General features: G+C 39.3%; 1 protein-coding gene across 4 annotated transcripts in view; it reads right to left on the minus strand.

The window, feature by feature from the left end:
• Nucleotides 1–2,891: 2,891 nt before the first annotated feature.
• The window catches only part of LOC101859416 (tectonin beta-propeller repeat-containing protein 2), a 43,302-nt gene continuing 24,676 nt past the window's right edge, over nucleotides 2,892–21,517 (minus strand). For all 4 annotated transcript variants that reach the window (XM_005100909.3, XM_005100910.3, XM_035970411.1 and 1 more), the window contains 9 exons: nucleotides 21,194–21,332; nucleotides 19,517–19,715; nucleotides 17,960–18,049; nucleotides 16,873–17,024; nucleotides 14,243–14,312; nucleotides 12,973–13,163; nucleotides 8,587–8,677; nucleotides 7,091–7,240; nucleotides 2,892–5,865 (listed from right to left, as the gene is read on the minus strand). In XM_005100909.3, the coding sequence (XP_005100966.1) occupies nucleotides 5,702–5,865; nucleotides 7,091–7,240; nucleotides 8,587–8,677; nucleotides 12,973–13,163; nucleotides 14,243–14,312; nucleotides 16,873–17,024; nucleotides 17,960–18,049; nucleotides 19,517–19,715; nucleotides 21,194–21,332 (1,246 nt within the window). In that variant the 3' untranslated portion in view covers nucleotides 2,892–5,701. The remainder of the gene's footprint in view (nucleotides 5,866–7,090; nucleotides 7,241–8,586; nucleotides 8,678–12,972; nucleotides 13,164–14,242; nucleotides 14,313–16,872; nucleotides 17,025–17,959; nucleotides 18,050–19,516; nucleotides 19,716–21,193; nucleotides 21,333–21,517) is intronic.

Genomic DNA, 21,517 nt, shown 5'->3' on the forward strand with positions numbered 1-21,517 from the left:
TGTCTATACGCTCTCATACTGAGCGAGCGTCTAAAGGGCCGATTACATGTAGGCCTACAGGCCAACCGGACAAATTTCTGGGCCGTATGGCCAATCATAACATGTAATAAGAAATGCGGCTCCAACCGTAGGCGAACATTCGGCAAATGGCCGGCTGGCTTGATGAAAAAAACCCACAGCCACTGCTTGTGAATTTGATGTCCGGCCATTGAAGTTTGCTGCGCCGGGGACAACTGAACTAATTTCAAAATTATAGAAAATCATGTCGTAGACAAAATACCAGATTCAGAATCAGCGTATCAAAATTAGGATAATAGTAATGGCTCACGAGTGTTTCGTTTTGTATTTAATGATTTTCCATTTCAGCACATTTTTATGTTTTGTGTGTCATGATGCACACACGTGCGTGAAATTTCACCCAGACTAGGCCTAGAGTGTAGAACTCGTTGCTCGCGAGGTGTGGCCGCCTTCAGGTCGATTGTGTTGTGTTATAACAAACCAGGTATCCTCGATTTTGTCTGGCCGTACGGCTTGCCTATGGTCCAAAATCTGTCCGGTCGGCCTGTACGTGTAATAGGCCCTTAAGCTACAGAGTGGCTCACGTAAAGCGTCTCTCCGCACTATCTCTCTCTGCCGCCTGCCCCACTTCACTCATCACGGGACTGGCCAATCACAACACTGCACCGCTGACTGCCTGTTTGGAGCCCACCAAAAGTCCCCCAAACCCCTTCCTCCCAGGTAAACCTTGCTCGATCTCTCCCGCTGTATCCGAGTTCGGCCTTTCCTTGCCCCGCTAAACCCGAGCACAGGTAATTGAGTTTACATAGAAAAAAAAAACGGGGTTTCCTGTAAGGTCCCGCAGTCCCGCAGTAGCGGGTGCTGCTATAGTCATGTTCTACTGTATAATAGCACGACAGACGGGACCGGCAGTTTTTCCCTGTTATAAGTGAGTCTTGTTATAACCACTATCAAGGGAAACTACCAGTATCATTGCACCTTGAGCTTACTATACCGCAGATCCTTTTCCAGTGGGCTGTTTTGCTGACACTGAGATGGAATCGATCAGTGACCCCAACACTATGGGGGGAGGAGGGTATGGGTTTGAAAGTTTGTCTATCATACAAACAGGCAAAATGTCTTGGTTGAAACAAATTTTAATAATTTGACGGATCGAAAGTAAATTCATGCGCTGCAACATCACTGCTATATATCCAAGTCTGCGCAAATTGAACCCTGTTACAGTCAGGTTCATATTACTTACACCCCGGGGATTTGATTTATCACTGTCATATATCCAAGTTCTTGTAATAACAGAGGCTGTTATGAATGGACTGGACTGTAGGTGTTCCTTTTCCTTTATTGGTAAAATATGGCAGTAAGCGGGGCAAGCGGTACAACAAGCTTTGACTGCATTTTTGAAAGGTTACCGACATGTGTGCACTTATCCTCTATACCAATGAATAAGTACAAAATTTTAATTTATTAAGTCTACTACAAGAAATAATGTATGTCTTACATTATAGAGCAAAAAAAAGAGAGATGAGAGCTCTGATGAAAATAACACTATCGCCAGAGCACGTTATTTTGGAGGGTACCAGGCAACAAAAAGTCACTGTGCCAGTAACTTCCTACATTTCTACTCGACGTTTTCAAAGCTGACAGTAGTGTAGCTTAAAGCATTTCCTCCACTGTATTAGCAGCATTCAAGCTTATGTACATCATCATTGTAGAGGGAACATTTTTGCTTCAGTTTTTTTCTAATGTAAAATAAATGTTCTGCACCCAAATCAACATAACAAGACAGTACAAAATGGGACATATCTATTTTTCCGGTTTTGAGAAAGAAAATAATGAAGATTTTCACTCATTTATTATGGAATAATCTTGAGCAACTTTGTTTTTTGAGTAAACGTGATGTAACTGTAAGGCATAGTTGATATAATTTGTTGTATGACGAAATCTATCTTGGATTCTGATCCTTTACATTTTTGACATGTCCACAAATTTTTAACAAAACATATCAACATTCCAAAAACAAGGAAGAGATAGACCTGCTGACAAAACTTTCTTCAAACACAAGCAAAGTCACATGAGTCCAGGAAAGAACTTGATTGGAGCGTACAGGATATGTCACAGTTTGTCAAAAAGTTCTACCGCTTTTGTTCCATAAAATGTTTCACCCTCTACAATAAAAAAAAAAAGACAAATTGCATTTTGTGAGAAAAAAAATTGGAATGTGCCTCACCTTTTTAGACAAGACAGTACAGTAGAAGTCAGATTCAAGGAGAACTCGGATTCAATAAAAAGAGAAGGATTCCCCGTTTTTTTCCTTCTTTAAAATCAATAAAAATAACTCGCATTCAACAAACACTTAAATCAGCAAGCCCAGATTCAACGAGGTTGCTTCCATGGTGAACAGCCCCTGCAGACGTAGCTTCGCTCATTTTTCTTCCACAACAAACGTTATTCCCCGAAACCATCAATTGCACCAGCATCGTGGACTATTATTCACTTAGCTGATTGCATGCAACCAATCAGCGGCCTTCTTTCATACCAACACATGCGTAGTTGGCACGCGAACGTGTCTATTCTAGTGTGTGTCGGGGTCGGATGGGGGGCCTGCACACGTGTGACTGTGTACGTTTTGGGGGGGGGGGGGGGAGAGACCAGCGGCCCGGATGTGGAACATCGCATACGCGTCGGTCTTTTTCCCCCTCGGCATCAGATTATTAATATTATTACAATGATAAGCTAGTCTTGACGTAGATCTACGTAATGAATTGCGCGCTGGTCTATGGAATAAAAAATTGGCGTATGCTAGGCTCTACACAGCAACACAACTTTTGGCAAACAATCGAGATGACAAAGGCATGCATTTGAACGAATTGGTCTTTTTTTTTTTTTGCACAGCTCATACTACGCAGACATTTCAGTCACCACTTGTTGTTTCTTTTCATACATTACTTGCTTAGTGCCTGTAATTATCTACACAAAAACTCATGTCTGCTATAACGAACACTCGGATTCATCGAGATTTTAGTTCAGGACCGGCGACCTCGTTGAATCCGAGTTCCACTGTACTACTTTTGGCCAAACTTTGAAAATAGTGTTTGTTGTGTTTTGTCGGTATACATTTCTAATATGACTAAAAGGAGGCAGGCTTCTTCCACCGAGCTCGTCAGGACAAACCTGGTTGAGATGAGACTAGATATCTACATCCAAGCAGAAATATGTGAGGCAATGAGGTGCAATCAGGCGCTCGTCAAAAGAGTGAAATCCAAGAAATCTGCATTTTTTTGGCCAATGGGCAATTTTGTTCTAATTTTCTTTTTTTGGCTCAACACATTTTGTCCATTTTAAAACACATTTTTGGGTGGAATTTACTGAGATTAAAAGCATAGAAAATGTAAATTTTCACAAGGCAAATGAACAGCCTTTTAAGATGATACCAATAACCTCATAAGCCCAAAAATTGACGAGCGCTTGATTCCACGTCCTGACACAAATGATATGGTTTGATGACAAAATGTTTCCTCCACAAGTGAATTGAAACTCAAAAAAATCACACATGAGGAAAGAGACCCATCACATTACACATACAACTATGGACCCTGAATGTTAAAATATTTCATAAAAGAAGTGATAGACCCTAGATGCAGGTTTTACATTTTAACAATGTTGAATTTATGGCACAAGTCAAAATAATACTGTGGACAGTCCCTATTGAAAATGAGAACAAATGGAAAAGGGTTGGGATTCCAAAGAAACTGCATTTAGAGAAGATAACCTCCAAGCACACCAAGTGATTTCTTTCTCTACTCATACAAAAACACAAAAGCTTCCACAGCTGAATAATTCACAAACCATGCATAATTGAAATGTTGACTTGGAAAAGGAAAATCAAAATTGAGGAGCAAAAGAGGGCTTGAGATCTTAAGAAACAATAACAAAACACACGCACACATAGTAGATCCTGAACAAATTTCACAGAGCTGATGTCTGGAGTGTCTCTCACACTGGAATCTACTGGTCATATAAAGCAGGACTTCAAATAATAAAGAAGATCAAAAGGAAAAATGACTGTTTATCCCAATGAGGAAGTCTTTAGGTAGAAAAAAACATTTCAAACATGATACATAAATTCAGAAAACAGTGTTTCGTAAAACAGTATAAAATCACTATGCACAATTTCACAAATATAGGGGCCTACCATAGCTGATCAAAGTAGAGCAGTTCCCAGTTTTCGAGCAATCACATATTGCTTGCTCAATCAATTCCTTTGATCATGAAACCAAACTCTTAGTTTACCCAACCTGCTGACAGTAGTGACAGCACTGCTAATTGATCAAAGCTTTTCAGCCATCACAGGACAGACTAGCATCAGACAGGTGGATATGATATCTTGTCACAAAACTAAGCTACAACCTATCCATCCCTTCCCAAACTCCCGAATGTTTTTCCTTTTTGCACCATAATATATTATTATTATTATCCCTTTTGTGACCTTCGAGTCAAATTCTCGAGCTAGTATCACACAAATGTCACACTACAGGTTGGTGGGTACGCTGCTCTTTCAATACTTTTCACTGAATTGCGATTACGATTACCCTTCTCAGTTGCAGAAATACGGGAGTCACTGATGATGACCTGCTGTAAATTACAGCTCGACACGAACAGGCGAAAAACCAAACAATCTCACAACAGCTGGATCCCACCAACCAAAACTGTCATCCAAAACATAATTCTCAACAGTACCGCACCAACCCAGTCAGGAATATTGGATCCTCTTGAGTTACCAAAGCCCATACCATTAAAAAACTAAAAGTACAAGAGCAGACCATCCTGTCAATGTACCATCAGCACAGAAATTTATCAAACCAATCCCATACACAACTCTGAGAACCATAACACATCCTCACTTGGAAAACTGAAACCAACAAAAAACTAACTTCATGATGTAAGTGTAAGCACAATCACAGAAAAGACACGAGTCAAAGAATGTACCTGTAACGATGTTAACATGGAAAACTCAAAGCTCTTAAAGGCTGGGATCTAAAAATGGAATGTTTCTTCCACCCAAGTCAATGTCATTTCTTACACATAGGCAATAGCCAACAGTCTTTGATAAGGTCTTGAAAAAGTTAAAGCAGAATTATGATAGCCCTCCACTTCTATACCTCGTGACATATATTACTGGGGATAAGAAGGACACACAAAACTATAAACAAAAGAAACTTTGTCCAAGTCTTTTATATTTTGTATAAGAACTGACCTGAACTGAAAGAAAATAGAGCAAAACATCTACGAAAAACAGTACTCCAAAACAACCTAACTAAAAATATAATCTATTCAGCTCTATAGGATATCTTTGAAAGATTCAATACATCCACATCAAAGGCACTCTTAAAAGTGAGTTCTCTAATCCTGAAAGTCATTGTAAACCACAGCCATATGCAAGCTAATATAACACTGACATTCACCACATGAACACAACAAATTTCTTATGGTCTTACTTACACAATCTGCAAACCTAGGAAAAATGAAACCTAAGACTTTTCATACCGGTCATGAAAAATTTCAAAAACCCCAATCCCACCTCCATTCAAAGATAAACCAGCATTTTTTTGTTTGTTTTCTTCTTCTTCTCGATCAAATCACACTTGAAGACCGGCAGGCCCCCTACCTATTTCTTTTGTCTGAATTATACAATCTCCCAGTCCACATCCTCAGAGACAGAGCTGCTTGTGCTGATGCTTCTTTGGAGTAGCGGGTCAGACACGTCTTGGGAGCGAAGGAGGTATTGTGTGCTGCAATGCATCAGATGACCTTCTGTGTTGATGGCCCACAGGTCATCTGAAGGGGAGGCTGAGAATGGGAAGTTGAAGTAGTTATTATGAGTACTACAGAACCAGGTCAAGTAAAAGGAAATGCATTGAAAGATAAAAGATCATTACGAGCAGCAAAAAAAAGGAAGACAGACAAAACAAAAATGCCAGATCGAAAAAAAAAAAAAGAGAAAAAAGACAATGCCCTACCTCTGGCACCTTCCACCAACCATCTGCACTTCCAAAGCAATGAAACTGATACAAAAGTAATGAAGCACAAGTGGACATATAGTCCAGATAGCTTTACGTGGCATACAAGAAACTGTTATCATACACGAGGCGTTAAGTTAACTTTATAAAACATGTTAAAATAAAACCCCCCAAAACTATTTGTCATGGAATGCAATACAACTGTGTTACCAGCATATCAGTTTTATTTTTTTTTTAAACCCCAAAAAACAAAAACAAAAGTATTCATATTTATAAAACAGTATAAATGGTAGTGAGCTTCGAAAGAGAAAAACATTTTTTTCCGCTATGGAATATGAAATTCCTTTGTTATCAGAGGGTGTGCATTCCTACTGCCAGCACTAATTTTCAGCAAAACTTATTAGTTATGACAGCTGTCTCTTGTCTCAGTTTTAGTAGACTTACTGTCGAGATCAAGCCCTTTCATGACATATTTCAAAACCCCAGTCTTTAATAGTGTCACTTTCCTCATTCCCTCTTTTCCCCATCTAGCCCATAATAGAAAAAAAAAATTCATCTCCAAGACTAGACATGTGTTTATTGATCGCTTGCAAGCCTAATAGTAGGTCTAAACAAATACTTGCAAATTTGGTACTGATATGTGCATTTTTGATTCCCAAATATGAATCCATGCTGTGCTTGTGGACAAGTCCTTGTGCAGAGAAATTACAGCCAGATGATTAGCGGGATATAGGCCTACATATAACATCTTATAAACAACAAGGAACGGCAAATTTTGCCAACATTTGGGTCATCCAAGGCACAGAGCAAAGCTAAAAATAATGTATTTTCGTGATGTACCAGGTACGTCATAAGGCAACAAAGGCATTAAATTGATGAATTATCACCATGATGTAAAAGTACTCTAAACACTTTTCCCATATTATTTCTGAAGCATTTAAAGTGGTAAGACAGTCTTCCAGCTACATTATTCCCCTGTAAGAATGAGTGACTTTTAAACATTACAAAATGAACACAATCCATTGTGAAAATTAAAAAGAATGATCCTCACATACCAGAAATTTTAATGAAAGTGCCAGGGATTTTCTTCCAGTAGTTCCCAGCCGGCCGCTCTCTGGACACTCCATATCGAAAATAGACTTCACCAGTCGGTGTCAAGGCCCAGATGCCACTTCGAGTGAGTGAAAGATCCATGGCTTGGATTCCTGGAGAGAGTAAAATGGTCAGACGGCAAGCATGAATTACGAACACAATCCTCCCTGCCCCCCTCCCTTAAAAAAAATGAAAACTATTAAAATTTTTACATTGAAACAGTAAGTGAACTTGAGCACTGTCTTTTGAATGGCAAACCAAGTACAGTAGTCTCTGCCTAAATGCACGCCAAACAAAAGCACGCTCCGCTCAAACGCACACTTTCGTCATCTGACGTATTTTTTTTACTATATAATTTAGACGTACAAACGCACAGTTACTCCCTCTAAGTAGTCTAAGCGCACGCTCTGACCCGCGAAACACGTCGACAGGTAAAGCTTGACAAAGGGAACTTTTCACTACAACCTGCACAGCTTGCAAGACAAGCCTAGAAAACCGGATATTTGGTGAGACTTCTCCTCATGGCGAACAAAGAGAGTGGTGGACAGCATTTTCACACCCAACATTTCATAGACACATAGGTCTAGGACTGGTCGGTGAAATGTTGGGGGGTCGGGTGACTGAAATGTTTTTTCATTGGTCACTGGAAATGCATCTTTGAGAGAAGGTTTCTGACTGGTGTTTGGGTGACCGCATGTAATGTTTAGTATCGTTTAGACCTAGGCCTATGATGGGCAACACGCGTGAATGCTGTAAAACATTAGACAGGCCTCTATAAGATTAAAGATTAGTCAAGTAAACCTAATCAGCTGCGCTCGAAGAGCTTATAAAGTACTTGTTCAACGAATCCGAAGAGAAGTATTTTTTAAAAAATGTATAGAGATCTATGATTCTGATGTCGTTCAATTTACCGGTCGGGGGTGGTCGCTTTGAAAGCCACGTGGCTGCGCCGTTGTCTCTATGACTATCGCCAACAATTTCCTCTTAGGCTGTCTGTTCCTGACATTTTAGTAGTGTCATACCGTTACATTGAGTCTGTTTTTCTGCGCGCCTCCCCCCCACCCCCCCTCCCACCCATTAAACGCCTTTGTATTTTTAACCACAGTCGGGGAATCCTTCACAAATAAATCACGTGTCGCAACATTATCGTTCCAATGTGACCCTCACCCCTAAGGGAGGTCACTAGAATATCAAGGCAATGAGACGACTGTGTCCCTTCCTCCCTTTGCAAAGGTTCATGCAAACGCACGCTCCGTATAAACACACGCTTAGGAGCCCTCCCGAGCACTGTGCGTTTAGGCGGAGACTACTGTATATATGAGTCGGGGGGGGGTGGGTGGAGAGAAATCAATTAAGATTTGATTTCAGTGAAAATGTACGTGAAAATACTGGATTTTGTAAGATAGCCTACTAGGTTTTCAATCTGAAAGGCAGAGCAGGAAATAAGCCCCTCTCTCACCTGGTACGTGGATCCATTCTTGTCCAATGGGCAGGTGCTCAGTGATCCCAACCCTCACATAGGTCAATCTACGGTTGTCAACTGCCCATACCTGAAGACCATACAAAACCGCTTCTGGTCAGAAGAGTGACCAGCAGAAAAGAATTCATCAACAGGTACCAATTAATGAACTGCATCTGAGAACAGCATAGGAATGGATACATAGTGGGCCAATACAATGAAATTTTAACTCACTTGAGCCTATTCTCGTGTTTTACGGGATGAGCCGCCGGCCAGGAGGCTGAGTCCCATGTATTTACGAGATGCGTGTGCCACCAGTAGACCCACTTGTTTCGTTTCCCAGAAAATTTGGTGAAGTTATGTGCGATATTTTGAGCTGTAACAGATTAAGTCAGTCACCCCCGCATTGCAATAGATGATTTTATTACAAATTGGGTGCACAAAAAAATACATAACCTCGGACATTGCCCTTTCAAAATATTGATAAAATAAAAAGTAATCAGACAAATGAGACGTAGTTTTCTTTTTCAGCGAGAAGATTTCATTCTTTCTTTTGTTGCATTTTGTTTATTATGATGGGTGACCTTATTTAGGCCACATATGGCCTAAATAAGCTAAACCCCCCTCCCTTACCTTATTTAGGCCACACCTGTGGCCTAAATAAGCTAAACACTCCTCCCTTACCTTATTTAGGCCACACCTTTATACAAAGTCACAGAAATATTCCTTTTGTGCTTATTGAGGTACAGTGCAGGGTGATTTTACCTGCAAGGATAATTGGACAAAATGGGCAAAATCTTTATTGCTAATGGTCATATTTAGACAAATCCTATATCATTCTCTTTTTTTTTCTTAACTGCTCATGGTTATTAAAGAGTAAGCCAACTAGGTAGTAATTTCGGATTCCTAAGACTAATATTATGGGCATTCTTAAAAATTTTTAACTTGTTTTTAGCGCTTTTCTCAACGTAAAACGGATTCCGTAAAAAAACAATGACCTTATCTTTCTTTTTCAAAGTATTGTGCATATATTTGTGTGAAACTATATATTCTATGCTTTCATGTACATGAAAAAAGCTAATAAAGGCAAGCAAAATGTTCTTCAGAGACATAGATCTAGTAGTAGGCCCACTGAATTTTTTTTATAAACCGGGAAAGATGACCAGAAAATAACAAAATTATTTTATGATCTTCACTTGCACTTGCAATTTTTTGGATAAATTATAGTCTACCTCATTGTCTTTTTTTTCCATCATTTTTCTTCACTATTCATGACAACTGGCATGTATTGTTTTCCGTTATTATCAAGAAAGTGGATAGGCGGACTACGGGGTCTATCTAGCCAAAAGGATAGGTGGACCCCGGGGTCTACCTAACAAAATGCTAGGATTTAGGATGTGAACCCCGGAGTGAGCGTAGTGAAATAAGTAGTAGATCTAGGTTTAACTAAGGATCGGTGGACCCCGGGGTCAACATAGTGAAATAAGTAGATCTCAGTTTATTTTATAGTAGGACTGGCAGAGCCCGTGGTCAATGTAGTGAAATTATAAGTAGATATAGGTTTAATTAAGGATTGGTGGACCCCGGGGTCAATGTAGTGAAATCAGTAGATCTAGGTTTAATTAAGGATTGGTGGACCCTGGGGTCAATTTAGTGAAATAAGTACATGTAGATGTAGGTTTAATTTTAAGGATTGGTGGACCCTGGAGTCAACGTAGTGAAATAGGTAGGTTTACGGTGGACCCCAGGATCTACCTAACGAAATGTTAGTTAGGTTTTTAGAATAGGTGGAACCTGCGGTCACCGTAGTAAAATAAGTAGGTTTAATCTAGGTGTCCCGGGGGTCCACCAATCCTTAATTAAACCTTCTTATTCCTCTACGGCTATGGTGACTCCGGGGTCCACCAATCCTTTAAAAATTGACCCTACTTATTTCACTACGCTGTCCCCGGGGTCCACCAATCTTTAAAGAAACATACTTATTTCACTACGGTGACCCCGGGGTCCAACTGTCCTAAAACCTAGTATTTCGCTAGGTAGACCCCGGAGTCCACCTTAAACCTGCTTATTTATCACTACGTTGACCCCGGGGTCCACCAATCCTTACTTAAACCAAACCTTATTTCACTACGGTGACTCCAGGGTTCACATCCTAAAACCTAGTATTTCACTTTGCAGATCCCGGAGTCCACCTATTCTCTTCAGGACTAAACTATTATCAATTTGCAATTTTCATTGATTAGCATATTAAAAAAAAAATATTGAATCAGAGACTCGCTGTCTAAAAAGTCCACTGCTAATGCTATTCTTTTCAAAGAAAATGGCACAATTTGATTTTATGACATGTTGAAAAAAAGAGTTTTAAAAATACATGTTTATCCCGAAAACAACATAAAATGATTATATAGATCTCTCTTTCTCTCTCTCTCTCTATATATATATATATAGGTGTGTGTGTGTGTGTGTGTGTGTGCGTGTGTGTGTGTGTGTGTGTGTGTGTATTTTATTATGTATACTAAAAGACTGAGCAGAGGCTTACAATGTAAATTCTGAGCTCTACAAGTAGAGAAAATCTTAAGTTTGCACAAAACAGATTTTAGAAAAAAAGTTGGATCTAATTATTCTAATAAAAGTAAAAGTGATTGTTATGCTGAGATTTGTTATTATTAACTCTGGAAATACAGTTACTTGCTGAATCTAAAAGTAACTAGAACTGTGCAATTCGTTTTATTTCAATTCCAAAGCCCAAAGGCATAGCAATAATAAGTTAGATCTAGATCTAGCAGTTGTAGGCTCTCTGGCTGCTTCTAGCATAGGCCTGCTACTACTGATTCTAGACAGGGAATCTAGATCTTGCTATCGCCTGCACTATTAACGTCAAATATATGGTAAAATAAAAACAAAACTGAATTTTTTGTCAGTCAGTACATCCCAATTACCATAGCCGCACGTATTAATAGTTGAATAATGCGATACCGAAGCAACACGTTATCACAGTGTGCAGGGGAGAGCGAGGTGCTTGGTCGATTCGGTGGTTCGGCTTTTGTAGATCTATGCATTTTTTACGGAAAGCCCTATTACCTGGCCTATTACTAGATCTATTAGTGTTGTGAAAACTTCAACCTCTACAGCTCAGGCGTCAAAAGATGCTGGAAAATAATAATACGTCCTGAAGTTTCATAATTTATTTTTATACAGAATAACACAGTACACAGCCAGTAGTTTTTATTTCATCGAGTTATAAAAATGGCCTTCGTATAAAAATTGCCTTGTTTTCAGAAGCAAATTTTAATAGTTCTAGTTCTACCGAATCGATTTTCACGCGAATTCAACCATTTTGATGATCTTTCTTTTCCTTTTAAAAAAATGTAGATCTAGGCCTGTCGGATGTGGCAGTGCGAATAACACCGAGTTGTTTAGATCTAGATCCATCAAAACACGAGGCTTCGTGGCCGATCACAAAAGTCTACGGGGCTTATCGAGGCCGATTCGCCCTGCTGCGAGCACGTTCACTAAACTGCCTACTAGATAGAATCTACTACCAAATATTCTCTACACGATCTTTGCTACTACTACTACTAGGCCTACTAGCTTACATGTACTACTACGAGACAGTACGAGAGAGTGTCACTCAGGCAGAGATAGTGTAACTTTGACTCAGCCACGTAGTGTACACACTTTTTATACCCCAAATTTAACCCGGAAGTCCATTCGGAGGATTTGACCTTTTCACTTGACCAAAGTGTGCCAAAATGGTAGTCTAGCTTTTGCCCCTCCATGAAGGAAAAATCTGGCCCTCATTCAAACCATTGGGAGTGAGCAAAATTTTGCGTATTGTGCTTTGTTCTTTACAATATTCATTATGGTTATGATTTATAAGTTGTACACTGAGACAAAACCGTACTAAATGAGAAAAGTGCACCATTATGAAAGTGGAACGAACTCAGTTGCCTGAAAAGGGTAGTTTGAGCATGTGTGGCCTAAATAAGCTAAACCCCCCTCCCTTACCTTATTTAGGCCATATGTGGCCTAAATAAGCACTCCCTATTATGATAGCTTCCACAGTCTTTTTGTGGTTAATGATTCAATATACCCCAAAAGTGTCAGGCTGCAATAGTTGTTGGGTGAAAAATAGCTCAAGCTCAAGTGAGTTAAATCCATTCTCTCTCCATTAACTCCTTCCCTTACAACTTATGACAAAGAACCCTTTAAAAAGTAATTCATCCATCTTTCTGTTTTAAGCAATTGCTATGAACCCAACATTAATTAACTAAGTATTTTGAAAGCATAATAATGGTCAATAAAAAAGATAAAGACTTTTCTCGTTATCCATCAGAAGCAAACAGAAACGTTGTATTAAAAAAGAAAAAAAAGAAAATTCCACACCATCCAGTCAAGGGGCCCCACATTAACGCGTGTGAACACGATGTCCGCAAACGTGTCGATGGGCAGCCACACAGCACTTAGTGTGTTATCCGAGGGGGGCTTAGCTCCAATACGCTGGTAGATGACTCCCTCCGACTCCACCGCCCAAACGTACAAGGTGTTACAGCTCAGGTGAATGATGTGGGCATCACCTGAGGTACAGGAACCCAAAAGGGACACATTCAAATGATGAAATTAAGAATAACACTGAAAATTAAAAAAAACACACATTTAAAAAAAGTTTTTCTTTTTTCTTTGGTTGGGGGATTTGGGGCGGAGGGGGGGGGGGGGGGAGGGGGTGGTGAGAATTTGAGTGAAAAATGATATAGAAAAAATAAATGTCATGCTCACAAGTCCCTGAAAAAAAATGACATATGAATATAAATTGACAAATCATGACGTATGCCGGACCAGAGGAAATGGAAGAACAGATGCATATATACAATAAAAATACAGAAAGATACATTTTATCGTCGGCAAGCTGTTCACACAATATTCTGACTCTAACATTTTGAATATTTTAAAATTGATTCTTAATGTGTGGTGTTGTTTTCATGAGCTTGAAATCATCATTTCAAAGAACATGAGCATTACTATAATTAGCCAGAAAACTATGAGCTGAGCATATGAGCACGTAGCATCCAGCTAAACAAGAAGGGTTATAAGGATAATACGGGGGAAAAAAAACAACAAAAACCCCCCCCCAAAAAAACCCAACAACTGGAAGACCCCCCCCCCCCCCCCTGCCTTTCAAAAGAAAAAAAATAGCAATGACCTTGCAGTCTAAGTAATTTTTTAAAACAAGCATGGACAAACTATTGCTGGTGGGCCAGATCTAGCTCTCAAGCAATTTCAATCGGGCCCGAAAGTCGACCCACTAAGTATTATTAATGAACGTGGCCCACTGTGTATTGATAGAAAATTAAAAAATTTTAAAAACTGTTCACCTTGAAAATTAAAGCTAATAATATGTTTTTACCCATCTGCAAGCAATTGATCTTATATATTTGTTCTTAAGAAATGCCCTTGAATGAAATAATAATATGCTGTAGTTTTAGGTTTAATCTCACTTTTGACAGCTGGGGTAATTTAACCAATTTCACCAAATTGTTTCCTGCTTTGGCTTGCAAAATATTTGGAATTGCTTACCCTCACCTGCGACTTGCTCACGCATGCTGTAAAAATTAAACTAAAAAAATGTTGCGGACACATGCTACACAAAACTACCTACCAAGCTGTGAAAGGTCAAGGTTCACCCAGCTGGAACCTTGAGGACAGCGTTCATTCATGCCGGCCCTCACCTGAGAAGTAAACGTGCAAATGAGATTAGGATAAGGTAAGATGAGATCAGATAAACTTTATTGATTCATGGGGGGAAATTTGAGTGGATATAGTTTGATTTAGCAAGAGTTTTACGGCACCTGCGACACAAAAAGGTCATATAAGTGCTGAAGATTGGAGGTGTTACAAGACAGAAACAAACACAAAAAAGCAGGAGATATAAGTTTTAGTTTTTGTAAGAGTTTTACGGCATTTGCAACACAATAAGGTCATTGAAGTGCCAAAGATTAGAGGTGTTACAAGGGAGTAACAAACACAAAAAAGAAGGAGGAGAGATATGGACGATAGATGTTTGATAGGCAAGAGGGAGCAAACCACACCAGAGCACCCGCCAACCACCTGTAGAGGGGATATACCAGAACATCGACATACAAAAATTCAGCATCAACACAGAAATGAACTCAGTACATTCATGTTCAAAGATACATGTGCACAACTCAGTCTCACATGCATTTCCCAAACAGTGAGCGTGTGTACATGGGTGCATGTATACATGTGTGACCATGTGCATCTGAATATATGCCTTACAGACCCATTCCATTCAAAAGGCTAGCAATTTCTTGAGCAACAGATGTGGACGTGTGCTTGTATGTGTGCTTGTGCACACATAAAGAATACGCTTGCCGGTGCCAGCATGTATACTTAAAACATTGTATGGGTCGTCAAAATACTGAAATCAAGGAAACCGGCATTTTTCTTCTGGTTTGGCAATATTTATCGAATTTTTGTTTTTTTGGCTGAGCATCTTTTGTCTATCTAAAAACACATTCCTGTGTGGATTTTACCGAAAAACGTTTATTAAAGGGACAAAAACTGTAAATTTTCAGTTTTCAAGGACTCTTAAGCTATGGAAGTCACCAAACTCAGGCAGCCATTTTCTCGCTAATTTAACCTCTGAACCCGGCGACCCCATCCTCCCAGCATTTATTTATACCGAGAAGATCCGAAAAGACCCGAAAAGACAGCTGAAAAGACCAGAGAAGACACTAAATGACCCGAAAAGACATGCATGGTTTATTTATTCATTGTTTATTTATCTGTTGTCACCACTTCTGTAAAAACAAAAATAATGTCGATCCCTTGTGGAGCTACTCTTAAAAAACTTAAAACACTTACACTGACACTAATTTCTTTCATTTGCTTAAAAGGGGTATTATTATTGATCTGTTTGTGACAAATAAATAAATAACAAATAAATAAACCATGTATGTCTTTGCGGGTCATTTAGTGTCTTTTCGTGTCTTCTCGGGTCTTTTCGGGTCTTCTCGGTAAAAATAAGTACCCCATCCTCCTTCAATCACAAATATCTTGACATATATTCAAGATAAAACGATATTTTTTTCATTCAAAGCAAGGCATCAACCCCAGCCCTCACCCGACTGTACCTTTATAAAAAATCAATAATCCCCTTTCCGGAGCCCCATACTTTGCAGCGCACAGACTTTGAATGAACTTTGGTGACCCCAACCAGTACTCACAATGTGATGCGAAAGCACAGGTTCACTGACCGGTCACGATGGCGAGCCCGACAAGACGTGTGTATGACTTCCTTTTTTTTAACAAGTGACAGCACAGGACAAATATAGATTTATTTTCATTCCGGTTACCGTGTACATAGATACTGAGACTAGGTGCCCGGTTACCGTGTATGTAGACACATGCATCGTGAAAGAACAATATTTACGTGCGCGCGCACACACACACACACACACACAAACACACCACGTACACCTTACATGCGCGCACACATGCACACCACACACACACACGCACGCACCTACTTTCTGATCACACGCGCACGCTTACACACATTAGATCTCTATCATGTCTCAGTTTGTGTTGTACATAATGTATTCCGGCCTGAATTTACGGTTATAGCTTTTAGAGTACGCCTAGTAGACTAGAGCTGGGCCGAAACCATGATTTACGAAGGCCTATCGGCTCTGTACTCGCACCATTTCGAATTAAAAATTCAGTTAAAATTAAAGCGTTGATGCTATTTTGCCTAAAATTGCAAGAAATTGCGAAAATTGCAAAAAAATTGCGGAACTCGACGAAAAACGTGGCTGCACCGCGATTTCCTGGGGGGGGGGGGGGGGGGGGGGCAAAATAATTAATTTTTAGTATTATGAACTGCCACATTCGGTGAGCAGAAATGCTTTCCCAAAAATTTATATAATTTTTTTTTCTTTCTTACAGTAGTTACAGATAACTTAATTAAGCTAAAAAGTATTATAAAGAGGAGAAATCTATAATTGTTTGAGCAAAAAATTAAGCCATGAGCTGAATATTTACATACCAGAGAATTTGTGGAAAAACTGAAAATGGGTAATATGGAGAGACCACAGCAATTCCTAACTGGTCAGAGTTCAGTGAATTAGGATAATTATACCCGGTCACAAAGGGCTTTCAGTGAGAGATAATGTGATACAAAACAACAGTAAATGTACCATCCTGCACCGTCTGTAGTCACACATTTTTGTATTCAATCACCAGATTTTGCTGTGTCAGTCTACTTACCATGATTTCACCATCAGGAGTGAGTGCCCACACAGCACACATGGACACACTGAAGCAGCAGAAGTCGTAGCAGTCTGGGATCATGGCTGCCTCTCCCCGAGGTTGGCGAAACACGTAGATATCTCCATTAGTTTGCTGAGCCCACACAAGCCCTGGTGTAATTCACATTATATAAAAAAAGGAATGTTGTGATCATACACAAAGTAGAGGCATTGTCTTTAACAGACACAGAAGAAACCACAAATTAAAAAAAATAAAAAAATATCCACAGCTTTTACATCACGAATGAAACAAAGTACCTTTAAATGTAAAAATAAAACTTCCTTCGAAAAAATTTCAAGACTTATTTTTCTTGGAGAATAAAAAAAATTCTTGGGATACCTGGCAGAAAAAGGGGAAAGATTTGGAAGTGCTATTATACATCTGAATTATATTATGAGTGTATAATGATAAACGTCACTATATTACCACTATACACCGAAATCTGGGTACACTCGAATTTTGGTCTCGTCAATTGGACGCCTTCTGGATTTAATGTCCGTTGTAGATTTGGTTGAATTTAGTAACATAAAAGAACACTTGTGTCCGCCCTCAAATTCTTTCAACTTCTGCTGAAATTCCTGCTTGAACATGATTATTGCGTTGACGACATTCGGTAGATCTAGTTGCCTGTGCTTCCTCGCAGCGTGAAACAGAAACAAGGCTTACGGCGAAGGCAGGATCGGAGAACAGAAAAAAGAACAAAACACGCATGCGTCATTCGGGTGTACTGTAGAGTTTGTTATTCTGCACCCAAAATTTGGGTGTAGAATAACACGTCGGAAAGATTTACACACTAAATAGGAAACAAATCAACTTCCAATGTTGTACATGATATAAAGGCCATAACTTTAGGATGGCAAAACCAAATGCAATACAGGTAATCAATTGGTGAGACTCTTAACTGTTGATTTCACCTCATTTTGTTTTACTTTAAGGCTTTTGATGTTATTATTTTACTGCTAGTTTATAGTTATCCTCACCTTTTATGGTTACCTACACAAAACTTTTTCTTTATTTTTTGGGGGGCAAAATATGTGAAACTTACCCCAGTCAACCTCAGCAACATTGGCACAGATCATTTTCCAGGTGGAAGAGGGAGACATCTGGGCAGGATGGGCTTCCAGCCAGTGGTAACCTGGAAAATATTGTTGACATGATGTGTTATAGAAGTCATGAAATAACGACAAAAAATGTGAGGCATCGTGGTGAAATCAAGCGCTCGTCAAAATAATGAAATTGAAGAAAAAAGCATTTTCCCGCCAGTTTGGTAATTTTTGTCAAATTTTTTGTTTTTGGCTCAACACCTTTTATGTTCATATGAAAACATATTTCCTTGTGAATTTTAAGGACTCTCAAGCTATTGAAGTTACCAAACTTTGTTGGCCATTTTCTCACTAATTTTACCACTGACCAGGCAACCCTACCTCCTTCAATAGCAAAAATCTCGACTTCTATTCAAGATAGACAGGTATGTCCTTGAAAGCAAGGTAGATGAATAGGCTTTTAGAGGATACCAATAACTCCACATGCCCAGAATTTGACGAGCGCCTGATTCCACCACGCCGTGACACAAATGGTGAAAACATCCTCTGTAGCTTGCCAAAATAACACAAAACCCCCAAAACAACATAATAATCTCAAATTATAAGGTTTTTACAATTCATTCAGAGACAGTAGTCAAACTCAAACATTGACAAAAAAACCAACCAAGCTCATTTAATTCATTGTCTCTGAGTGGAAGCAGCACTAGCCAGTCAGGTGGTCATGTTTCGCTGAGTGGCTGGTGCCACTGTCCGATAAGAATGTGATCATTTACTTGCAAATAAACACCAAAAATGACCAAGTACATTCAAAGTACGACTAGTATTCTAAGGATAGATGTTTAATTTTCTCCCATAGGGGTCTGTACAAATGGGTGTATTGATAGTTTGAATCGCGCATTGTTTTAGCTTGTGGATGTATGGCAACGTTGTTGATGCTCATCTGGTTGCACAAAAATGGCTGTAACGTTGCGAATAATACTTAAAAAAAAAAAAGAAAAGTGGCATGCACATTCAGAAGTGAATGTAGATTGAATAAATCACACCCCGAGTTCCTTAGTAATTCATATTTTCACTTTGTCGGCGATTTGCAAATTTGACATACTTTTTAAAAATTCTGTTTGTTTTCCGTCTGGTTGGTATTGTCACTATGAAGTACAATTTAATCGATAATTCAACAAAGAAGTTTAAACAATCTGATTTTCACATTCATTTCCTTTTCTAGGGAGGCATAAAACACTGATGTAGCTTAATTTGCTGATAATTATAACTCACCATGCAAGTGACCTCGTGCTCTGCTTTGACTGATGAAAATTAAATTCTGTCCCAGCCCAGAAAAAATCCCCCAAAAACGGAGACAAAATAGTTAATGACAGGAGGGGGGAATTAGACACTACTGAATGAGATAAACCATTATAATAACCATTGCTCAATCCAAGAACCATTCACATTACAAAAAAGACAAGCCTTTTCAGATACATCCATGTGAAATGAGCTCGCATGAAAGAAACCCGTCCATATCGTTCTTTAGAAAAGGTCATCTGTAAATTGTCCACACAGACCTTGAATGCTCCCTCGACAGACTTGCAGCACGTTGCGGAAGTCGAGCGCCAGCCAAACACCTTGCGTCCCAGCTGTGATGAGCCCACCTCGATTGGTACTGAGAATGTATGAGAGCTGCTTTGGGTCAAACTTGCGAGCCATTGCACGGATCATGTCCAAGGTGCTTGCCTCCTGCAAAATGTACTCACTCATTGGAACCTGAGGACAAACAGACAGACAAAAGCATATATGTACATTTGAACCTGCTCCAATGAACACCTGTCCAAGACAATTATCTGTACATGTAACCACTTTCCACTTCACCCCTTGATTTAAAAAAATTTATTCCAATGACACTGTCTACGAGGATCACATGTCTATGATAGCCATTTTTCTCTTGCCACTGGGTACAAATGACCATTTCTCACTCTCCCCTCCCCCTTGGATTTTCATCATACAGTATTGCATGAATAGCTCGAATTCGGCAGGACCAGCCTCGGTAGTTCAAGGGATCCGTAGTTCGACGGATATCTTCCAAAAGATACAGAAGAAAAAAAAAGTGAGCGCAGGCACAATTCGACGGATTCCTGATTTTGAGTCTTCTGTGTTCGACCTATCCGTGTTATACTATATGTGAGACAGCGTGGTGGAATCAGGCGCTGGTCAAAATAATCACATTGAAGAAACTTGCATTTTTCCGCAGGTTAGTGAATTTTTATAAAATTTTTGTTTTTTGGCTCAACACCTTTCACGCCCATTAAAGAACTCATTTCTGTGTGAACTTTTCTGAAAAACGTTAATTAAAGGCACAAAAAAAGTACATTTTCAGTTACCACGGACTCTTAAGCTAAGGAAATAACTAATCTTTGGCGGCCGTTTTCTTATTAATTTTACCTCTGAAAACAGGTGACCCCCACCTCCTTCTTTCGCAAATATCTCGACTTGTATTCAAGATAAATGGATGTTTTTTCATCCCAATAAAGACAAGTGAACAAGCTTTAAGATGATACCAATAACTCTACATGCCCAAAATTTGACGAGAGCCTGATTCCACCACGCTGCATCACATATAATAATGACACCGTCCAAACCATTCACCTGCACAAGACAACAACTTTTGTCCTCAACATCTTGGTGGCCATCTTGGATAATTTCAACTATATTTATATTTCTCTGAGAATTCATTTGTTTTTGAAATATAAGGGGATGGGGAGCATTGACAGAAAGAAAAGAGGGGTAAACATTAGTTATATCTGAGGACAATCTTACAATGCAAGCAAAATTTCAAAGCAGACAGAGAAATATTCTTTTTGGGAACAAGAACTTGGGTTATCTAGTCTGAAGTCAAGAACTGTACTAGCTCAGCTACTAGTCGGAAATACTTTTGGATGGATGAGAAGTTCGTATACCTGCAGGGAATCCGCCCCCCCCCCCCCCCCCCCAATTTTTTAAATTGGTATGACAGCAATACATTAAGACTACTTTTTAATTTCAGATGACGAAAAACAAAGAAAAAAATCAGCAGACTATGCTAATGGCAGCTACAAATATAACTCCCATATTGCAAAAATATCACAAAAGAAATACTAAAACAAAACAACATTTCACCCTTAATTTCCCTTCGCTTTTTCTTGGAAAACATTTCCCCCCAGAACAGAGAAAAAATTAAAGAAAAGAACAATAATTTCTCCTCTCACCTGCCACCACTGGCCAGCCCCTGCAGGATTCTGCCGGGTGACCCCATTACAGAACCAGATCTGTCCCAGTACATCGATAGCCCAGCCAATATTCTCACTGTCCACGGCTACGCTGGAGAACAAGTACGGAGCTGTCTCTCTGAGGGAAACATCAGTTTCGTTTTGCTCATGGCAGGACTTGAGGACAGCACAAAAAAGACTGTTTTGCTTGGTTTAGGCTGACATTTGACTTATAATATAATGCTATCGATATTTTTCCTTATTTAAACATTGCTATGCTATTTTAACAAAGCAAGAAAAGTGAACAAAGTAAGAAAAGTGAAC

Source organism: Aplysia californica, unplaced genomic scaffold (genome assembly GCF_000002075.1).
Source record: "Aplysia californica isolate F4 #8 unplaced genomic scaffold, AplCal3.0 scaffold00264, whole genome shotgun sequence".
Taxonomy (NCBI): Eukaryota; Metazoa; Mollusca; class Gastropoda; order Aplysiida; family Aplysiidae; genus Aplysia; species Aplysia californica.